General features: G+C 40.3%; 1 protein-coding gene across 1 annotated transcript; it reads right to left on the reverse strand.

Annotated features, from left to right (window-relative positions):
- Window positions 1-1,239: 1,239 nt before the first annotated feature.
- Window positions 1,240-9,452, reverse strand: anxa4 (annexin A4). Its single transcript, XM_080510195.1, has 13 exons — window positions 9,321-9,452; window positions 8,175-8,224; window positions 7,196-7,283; window positions 6,027-6,121; window positions 5,226-5,339; window positions 4,320-4,410; window positions 3,396-3,475; window positions 3,155-3,211; window positions 2,978-3,071; window positions 2,684-2,779; window positions 1,918-1,976; window positions 1,668-1,790; window positions 1,240-1,459 (listed from the first exon to the last, which is right to left on the reverse strand). Exons 2-13 carry the CDS (start codon window positions 8,181-8,183, stop codon window positions 1,403-1,405), a joined length of 963 nt encoding a protein of 320 aa, XP_080366321.1. The 5' UTR covers window positions 8,184-8,224; window positions 9,321-9,452; the 3' UTR covers window positions 1,240-1,402.
- Between the last annotated feature and the right edge of the window lie 300 nt (window positions 9,453-9,752).

A 9,752-nucleotide genomic window follows, 5' to 3' on the forward strand; every position in this document is an offset into this window, starting at 1 on the left:
TAAAACAAATAGCATAAAGACTCTTCTTGAGTGTAGCTCTGTTTTCAATGACTAATTAAAGAAGATGAATAATTTGCCTGAATGGTGAGTTGATCATGTTTTTGTTTTTTTAAAAGGTAATTTACAATGCTTACTTTCATGGGTTTGTGTTTTTATGGCACACAATGAAAATCTAAATCCTTTTTGTCTCTCAAAGAGACCTTGTGGCTCAAATTCACAAATGTAAGAGCCACTAAAAGGATTTATACTGAGTGCCATAAAATGAGTATTTCTTTAGAGAAAAACTATTTAGCATTTTATTGGTCTATAGTCTTGATACTGATAATGTACAAGCAATGTTATTGCAAACTTTTATCACCCAAGTTGTTAAATTGCAGAGTGGCGTATTGGTTAGTGATGGTGGTTAGCCATTCAGCCATGTGCTGTATTAACTGGAAAACAATCTATGTGAATATTTAAGGTGGTTGTGTCTTCCTTTTTTCCAAGTTTACGCCAGGATTCGATTCCGCAACGCCGCCTTAGTACTGCAACTGTCACCTGGTTCAGCACCTTGGACAGCTGCCAGAGCCTGAACTGTGTGGGAATTCACACCACACAGAGCCTGTAAAAAGCCTCAGGAGGTGGGATGGGTGCTTTTCCAACTTTGTGGGTGTAACAGGTTACTCTGTAGAATCTTGTTGTTTAAGGACAGAACTTCTGAAATAAAAAATGACAAGTCCTGATTGTATACCGGTGAGAAGTAAGAATAAATAAATACTGCAGATTGAATCGACATACAAGATAAACCAAATACTGCGGGCCTTAAGGCCGCTTCAGTCTTGAGAGTTGCTTTGGTGCCTCCTCGTGGCCACCTTGAGTAAAAGCCTTTTGCGTCTTTCCAGTCTCATTGCTCTTGAGATGGATCTGTAAAGGTGGTATGAGCTATGCGAGGACCTCTTTAACTTGATTAGTGTACTCTTTACTGCCTCCCAAATCAGGCTCGCATCCTGTTAATGTAATTGAGGGAAATAATACAAGGCTGAGTCAACAAATGAGGAACAGCGACCAATTAAGCAAATTGAATTCCCTGCCGAGACAGCCATGAAATTGTTGCACTGTGACAAGAGTGGGAGTTGGAGGTCAATAACATCCATCTTTTCTGTTTTTAAAGACGCGAGAAGGATATATTTCTCTCTCGCTCTCTCATACCGTTAATTAATCCTGAGGACAGAATCAATAACAAAAACGCAGACACGTGTAAAAAGGTCACTGGTCTTTGGTTTAATTGGTATTACAAATGTTAAAACTGGGCTGTGAAATGTGAGAGACACGAAGGAGAAAAAAAAATTACAAGAAAAAAAGCTCATACTATTTTTTTGGGGGGGGCAAATGAAGAGTTAACAGGACGTTCTGTCTTTTCCTTTCACTCGCCTCCACACAGCTCCAGCAGGATTTTGCGATAGTCACCAGATGTGTCTCCCTAATAAGTGACGGAAAGAAAAAAAAAAACAAAAGAACATGCGAGACTTCAAAAACTCATTCAGAGCCAGGAATATTGATATAAACTCTCTGCAGAGTTGTTGCAGTTTACACAAAAGACATACTGCAAAATATCAACTGCAGCTTTTATCCCCACAGTTGATGTACTGAAGAATCTCTGCTGACTCTGCAAGTCTTTAGTTCCTCACCTTGATGAAGGAGTAGAGAGACTTTCCATACATCTTTTGAAATTGAGCCTTAATGTCCAGCATGTCGATCTCAGCTCTGGAGACCATTGTCCTGATGAGGACAGTATCTGTGGTGCCGAGCCCCTGGAGACAGAGAGATAAAATACATTCAATCTGTATATAAAGGTTTTAAAAAAAAAAACGAAAACTTAAATGTTTGCCTCTATCCGTTTATGTATCTCCATTACGCATTTATATTTTGCACATTTACCTTCATTGACTTGAATAATCGTTCCGCAAAGAAGCCCGTCTTGTTCTTCAGGCACTTCACTGCAATGTAGAAAACAAATCCCAGGACATAAAATAGATTTCTGTATGATACAAACAAAACTACTGGTTTTGTAATCGTGACCTTATGTAAAATTCACAGCCGTCAAAGAAAAATGAAAAAAAAAATGTGACCTAGTTTCACTTCGTGTATTTATTGGAGGCCTTCACTTCATATGGAGGACTAAATGTTTTCTTTGTTTTCTTTTTGAGGTATGGGTGGCATCTTTAGCACCAGGAAGTCACTGCAATGAGTCCATAGCCCCATTTCCACCGCACAAAAAGTGACAGAATGGACAGGTATAGTCCTTTATGGTTCGGGTTTCCACTGCAAGAATTTGGAATTTTCCGGAAACAACTGCTCCATAGGTGGTCGTTTTTTCGCCTCCCCTCCATCGGGGTACTCGGGACCATGGAACAGGTCTGATTTTGCTGACTGGTCAGTGATTTTCTACACTCCCTTAACATTTTAATATGTCGGCTGTATCAATCTTCTGTCGTTAACATATTCAACTTTATGCCAGTTGCTCTCTTTTTTTTTTTTTTTTTTTTGCTGCACAACTTTCATATTGGTCCTGAAAGAGCAGACGGGCAGGGACGGACTTGGGAGCAGACCCCTCGTTGCATTGCAACAAGCAAGATTTAATGGCTTGTTATGAAAATTTTTTGTAGAATATGTTTTGGAATGATGCGTCACTCAAGACACAGACCTATGGCCAGGAAGACGTTCTCCAGGGAGCCAGACATCTCCCTCTTAATGCTCTCCTCGATGTCTTTTCCAGAAATCTTCTGATACTCCTCAAACACTGCAAGAAGACAAAAAAACCCGGTCATTTAAGCAAGTTGATGAAACATTGTATCTTTCAGTGTTTGCGTCCAATACTGCCACAAGAGGTCGGTATAGTTCCCATGGCGCAGGACTACGGCGAGCAATTGAGGGAAATTGGATGAATTTCAAGTATTCTTGTGCTGACGTGATGGATTTGAAGGAGTCACGAGATTACCTCTCAGCAGATGGTTTCGGTTCCTCACACAAAGCACAGTGAGAAATTTAACCTCATCTGTGCCCCATCGGGCCTCGCCGGCCTCGTAGATTTCCTACAAGCACAAAAACGTGATGTCATACTGGTAATGATGAAAACAATCCCACTCTTGTCACTCTAAAACCTGTGAGGTTTTACCTTGGCATCTTGGACGGCCAGGGCCTCGTCCACTCGGTCACTTTCATCCCGTCCAGCCTGCAAAGCAGATTAAAAATAGAACGTATGACAGAAGAGCGGACAGATAATGCGAAATAGTTGTGGTTTTCATTAAAAAAAAAAAACAACAACAACATGCTAATCATTCTTTTATATTGAGTTTCTGATGATATTCCATGAACATATTGACACAGGGAGAAGTTGCGTGTCGAGGTTTGCTCACCGAGAGTAAAGAGACCAAAACCCTCTGAAACATTCCAGATGTGTCTCCACAAACATCAGATTCCAGGTCCTTCCCATGTTCTGCCACGAAAAAAATTTCAATCATTTGATAGCCGACACCCACTACATTAAGCAACTTGTGCAATCGGAGCCGAGTTTTTGGTTTCAGGACACAGACACAAAACTTGTCCTCTTTTTTTAAGTTTTACAAACTCCTGAGGAATATCAGTTACTGCTATGTTACTCCAACAATGTGTTGATCTACATTTAGTTACTTGCAGTGAGATCAAAGATATATATACCGAGTTTTATGGTGAATTCATCAAAAAGAATAACAGTTTCTCATAACAGAAAATTGTTATTTCATTGAATATTAACTACCATTTAAAAACTGATATAGTTACATCAGTTTTTGTCAATATGAAATCACTTTAGTTTTACATTTTATTTCAGAACTTGTATCTGTTTTATCTATTGTGACTGATTGTTACTGGTATGGGCTGTGGAGTGATGCCATGACGAGACTCAAACTTCCTTTCATGGATTAATAAATAATCTTGAATTGACTCTTAATTCAAACGAGGCATTTATTAGAGATGAACACTGGTTCATTGACATCGACGTTTATTAAATTCCAAAATAAAACTGCACAACACAGAACTGCATCATAAAGTGTGGTCAACCGAAGAGAAACAAATATCTGAATAATGAGCTGCCACATAGACAGCAGTAATGGCTTGTATGAATAATTTACAGCGTCCACTGTTTTCTAATAATGGGGGACTGCATCTACTAACAAAACAACAAAAGCTTAGTCGTTGCCACAATATATCATGTATCATACAGCGCCGAGGGCCCCGGACACATGCCGACATATACAATGATCCAATGCCAGAACTTCGATGACTAGAAATGATAAAGTTACCTTTCTTGTAGACCGAGCAGATGGTTTTCACTTCAGCATTTGACCTTGAGGCGAGTATATCGATGAGACACGCCTCCTCCGTACCGGCTCCCTGGAGTCAATCAGAGGGCGGAAAGTTAAACGAAAGCAAGAGCAACTTTATTAAAAAGGTATTTATAGAAGTATTTGGTGCAGGAATGCTTCTTAAGCCATTAATCATTTGAGATTTTTTTTTTCTTACACATGAGACTTTTAAATTAGTGATAAAAACACAACCAAGTTCAAGTGCATATGTTTTTCTATGTATATAAGACTGACTAGAATCCGACATATCTCAGGATTTAGATTTTTACATTTTCTCAAAATCGTGGTGAAAGTCTGTTAAAGTTTCCACAATCAGTTTTGGGACATTTTATCTACTGCTGAATCCCGTCGTCCCACAATATAGCACACTACCAAAACAACAACAAAAACAAAAACCAGTACCCCACATGACATAACAGCCATATATAGGAAAATGTTTAAAACTGCTGAAATTGATTTGCACAGTGAATATAATCAGGCTTGCTGTCACTAGGTTTTGGAAGGTGTAAGCATTAATAAGGTGCTGGCTGGGAGGAAGAGAAGGTTTTCTGAAGCAGAGGGTCAGAACGCATCTCGGATGCATCGAAGCGCTCAGTGTCAAGTGTCTTTGAGTGAGACACTCAATCCCAAATTGGTCCCAATAGAGGTTAAGCGTTCTGGGTGGAAGCCATCACCATTGGTGTGTGTGTGTGTGTGTGCTATATGAAAAATGTATATATATATAAAAAAGTGCTATATGAGTGTAATCCATTTCCCATATTTTTATGTAACTCAGTGACAAAGCATTGAAATATGAGGAAATGTGTCCTTTAGCGACAGAACCAGTGGCTGACAAAACCCGACCTTTATTGCGTTTCTCAGCTCGTAGGCGTCATACACAGGCGCCAGCATCAGCAGACCCAGGACGACGCATCGGAAGTTCCCACTCAGCTCCGAGGACAAATCCTCAGCCAGGTCCTGCAAATGATTAACAACAAAAATAAAAAAATACACTCAGGCTCAAGTGGATTTTTGATTCAAGGGACATGACTTCACTCACTCCGCTAGAGGGTGTGGTTTCTGGAAAAAAGAAGCCGTTCCTAAAACTTGCTTATGTGGCCACATGTGGGTGTCGCCATGTGCAACATGACTCACTCTTTCTGCCAGCGAGGATTCCTCTCACAGTCCTCACTTCTCTGCCACTCTCTCAAGGACCTTTTGTGCAACTTTATTGATCTGCTTCCAGTTACTGTGCAGCAGGCTAATAATTAGTCCGTTGAGTCAACATGATTAAGATCCCACGCTTCCCTTTTCTTTAATGTATTGATCCATACAATGCTGAAACAAAGGAACAGGCAGAAGCATGCCTTTGAGGGTTCTGGGGGTTTTTTTTTCACCCTATTTGATGGAGCTCTCCTCTTTCCAGCAGAATACAAGGCTTTTGCTCTCTCACCATTTGTGTTTAGACAGTAATCATTTCTGCTTCATGGTTAATGAATAACTTAGTTTATCAGTGCTAGTGGAGGTTCAACAAATCTACATCTAGAGTGAAGTAAGATGCCCAGGAATCACACACATCCACCACAAGATGGCTGCTGTTCAAACTCCTGCGATACTCCAGCAGCCGTTTGGTTTGTGAAGTCGCTGCTCATTGAAATGTCTCACCTTCCCCACTGTTTGCTTGAAGGCCTCCTTGATGCGCTGCCGCTGGGCGATCGTACGGTGGGCCAGGATCTCGATGATGGTGGCCTCATTGGTGCCTGAAAGAAATACAGTAACATTTAGTCTCATCACTTGTCTTTACTCTCCATAACACCAACGATCAGTCGGTGACTTCCGGGTTTATTGCTCAGTTTTGCTTAACTGACAATAGTCAATTGACGTCAATCACAGAATACATGAAATAATGTTTTTGCTAAATATTAGAAAAAAAGTGTTGTTTATGTGAGTTTCCTTGAATTGGTGAAGATGATGACTCAGTGTGACACTTCTGCTTTACACCTTTTATGGTAATAATAGAAACATTGGTTTTTTTTTTTTACTTTTACTTTCAAAAGTATCTTCTGCTCACTGTCAGTGCACCTGATTGGTGCTTCATGAAAATATGACAAATATTGTGAAAACACTTGATAAAAAGTGATGTTTTATTCGATCATATGCACTGTGCACAAAGTAACACATCAGTATTCCGGGGTCTATCCAATACGTCCAAATTCAAGTTGGAGCATTCCAAAAGGTATCCGCTCTTAAAGGGAAAGGCGCAATGAGACCTTGTGGCTGAAGCTCTGCACATGATCCTCACACACAGCTGCTTGTTGTTGTTGGCATAGCAACCATTTGTTTGCAATGCAGCTCAAACTAGAGTCAGGGGAAGATGATTAAACTATAAACCCCAACAGCAACCTCATTCCCCACCATAAACCTGCTGATAGACAAACAGAAAAGTTGTTGTAACCCACCACTAAATGTGCCATTGTTTGTTATACAAAAACCTGCCATTATACTTTCAGAACAATATTAGTTTGCTCATACTTCCTAAAAAAAAAAAAAAAAAAAAAAAAAATCATCAAAATTCAGATTCAGATCAGGTTTCCTCCCAAATGAGCAGTTTAAAAGAGACACAAAATACAAATACGGAGAATAAGTGGAGGAAAAAATTAAATAAGAGTGTTCTAAAGTTAGCAATAGGTTTCAAACTTTCCTGTAGTGGAAGGGGAAAAAGTGAAGAAGACATTTTTCTTTCTTTCCGTTGAGGTCTAAACATAATAACACCGCTTAATATATCTTTAGCTCCTGATGGTCTCTGAAGGGACAGTGCGGCCTGGGTCACTCACCAGTTCCTTTCATAGCCTCCCGCAGCTTCTCGACATCGGCCTCGGCATTAAAACCGGACGCCTCAGTCACTGCTCCACGGTTTCCAATCTGATCAAGAAGAGCACGGTCGCCTCAGTGTCGTTCTGAATAGCAAACACTGAGTGCTAAATGCATCTTGTATATTTTATACAAACTATGAAGACAATCTGATGATAAATGCACATACATATTGTACAATGACGAATGGTTTCATAACAGTTTGGTGTCCAAAAAAAGGGTTACATTTAGAGTTTAAAAACAAATGCGGAAGACTTTGTGCAGAGTTTGCACACATCTAAGACGACATGTAAAAGCTAAATGACAATTTATGTTGTAGTGTACTACAGGAATCAGTGTCTTTCACTCAGGATGTAAAAGAATAACTTGTAAACCTGTGAAAATTTCAACTCTTCATGGATTACTGCAAGTTCGGACTCCAGATGTGGCTCCTCCTCCCATAACTTATTAAACTCATCATTTTTGGCAATTGGCTCGTAGAACAAAAAACATGTTCATGGAGGACACATACGGCCACTTGTTCTCTATGTTTGAACGAAATACTAAGATTTACAACTTTACATAGACCAAGTCACTTCCGTTTTGATATTTTCTCTGCAGGCTGGATCCGGCACGTTTAACCAATATCCAATTATAATGACCAGAATAGCTTTTTTGGACATTTTAACAGATTAAACTGCAGACAAAACTTAAAATATTCAACATTTTAAATATAAATATTAAAATAAATAACACATTTATCAAACATGAATACACATCAGAGAAATGTAAGCCTCATCTACTTTTGATCAGACGTTCCCAACACAGGTCTTTCAGCTTTATCATCATCTACCTACTACTGCCTTCCTTCTTCCAGCGCAGTGGGTTTGTTGGTTATGGGAATAAATGCAGATCACTCAGACATCGTGCTCTCTGTGTGTCGAAGTGAGAGAAAATACTCACGGCTGCCATTGTAAATGGAGTGTAGGTTTCCAAACTGGAGATTCAGAGAGCTGCAAAAAGTACAAATGAATAACTACGTCAGTGGCAGCAAGTCTGATTAAAGAAGAAGAGAAACCAGAGAGGCAGTGAACTTCCAAGTTTGACCCACGGCCACCCCCTCTTACCGCTATTGTGACATATGTACCTCATCTTAAAGAAGGTCTTCATTCCCTACAAGTGATACTCGGCGCCCTCGCGTCCCATGCCTTCAGCTCAAAATCTCAACGTGCTCCTGTTTGTTGTGACACACCTGTAATTACCCCTCTGAGAAGTGCACGAGAGTGAGGTTGCACTCCAACCCGTTTTCCTGCCTGTCAGGATCAACTTACACACTCATGTAGTCTCGAGAAAACCACATGGGTTTGAATACATGGAACATTTGAATTTTAAATCAGAGTAAATGGGAATGTTGTGTAGGAGGTTTCCAATGCTAGATATTTGCTTGTCAGGCGTAATGTCGTGGACTTTGTCCTGTAGATGAACAGCCACACCTGAGCAGTGTGTGATGTAAACATAGAGGGTGTGACAGTTATATACATACAATTCATTCAGCTTTCAACCACACTAAAACAACTGTTATTTAAATATCACAAACAAACATGTTATATTTTAAGCACTACAGTACTGCAAATATTCATATTTGTGCAAGGTTGGACATTGTGCAAGACTTGTGTAAGTTGACTACAGCAGCCATAGATGAGGTTTGTAACGCAGAACATTATTTTCCTCTTCACAAAAGTTGAAATCCTTCCAACAAAACACTCTCATGCCTGCTTTTATTCTTCTGGATCTATTGATAAGGCCACGAGCTTTTAACGACAGTACACTTACAAGAACTGAGTAGCGCTGCTGAAAAAGATTGTAAAAGAGGCTGCAACTGTAAAACTCGCTTCTAAAAAGTTATTACTGCGAATGTGATTTCTTTAAAGTCGTGCAAGTCGATGAAAGTGAACAAAAAGTCCGCTAGTCAGGAAGCAGAGGACATGGCTGGAGTTGGAGCAGTAAGTTGTAGGGGGGACACACCCTGCAGATAGACGGCGCGCCTCCCGCCGCAGCCCGACCTCCACCGACACAGTCACGAGGTAAAGACATCGAACCTGAGCTTACCTGGACAGAAGGTCAACTCAGCGAGGGTCCGATCAGAAGAGGAAGCGTCGCCAAAGCGGGGGGAGAAAAAGCTTATAACTGCTTTCAGCTGCTTCCAGGTCCCGCCCACTGCGATGTCATGTTGAACAGGACCCACCCAGAGTTCTGGGGCGAACCTCCGTCCGCGTGCACGACAGAGCGCGCGCATTATGCTGCGTTCATGGGACATCGGAAACAAGAGGGATATTCATCCGTATTTATTATTTGTGACACGTGCAAAGTGACATCTCTGTCATTTTGTTGCACAATTGTTTGACACTTTATTTTTATTAATTTTATATTATTATTATAAAAAATTTTTGGGTGGGGGGGGTTTCAGATGAGATAATCTTTTCATCAATCCACAAAGACAAAATAATATTCGGTGCATAGTTTGTTATAAACTTAGCCAAG

The sequence above is a fragment of the Blennius ocellaris genome (assembly GCF_963422515.1).
Source record: "Blennius ocellaris genome assembly, chromosome: 15".
In the NCBI taxonomy this organism is placed as follows: Eukaryota; Metazoa; Chordata; class Actinopteri; order Blenniiformes; family Blenniidae; genus Blennius; species Blennius ocellaris.

Coding starts and splice junctions, on each gene's coding strand:
- anxa4 (XM_080510195.1), bottom strand. Junction 5,340..6,026: donor TCAAGCAAACAGTGGGGAAG/GTGAGACATTTC, acceptor AATCATTTGCAG/GACCTGGCTGAGGATTTGTC. Junction 1,977..2,683: donor GAACGTCTTCCTGGCCATAG/GTCTGTGTCTTG, acceptor TCTACATTGCAG/TGAAGTGCCTGAAGAACAAG.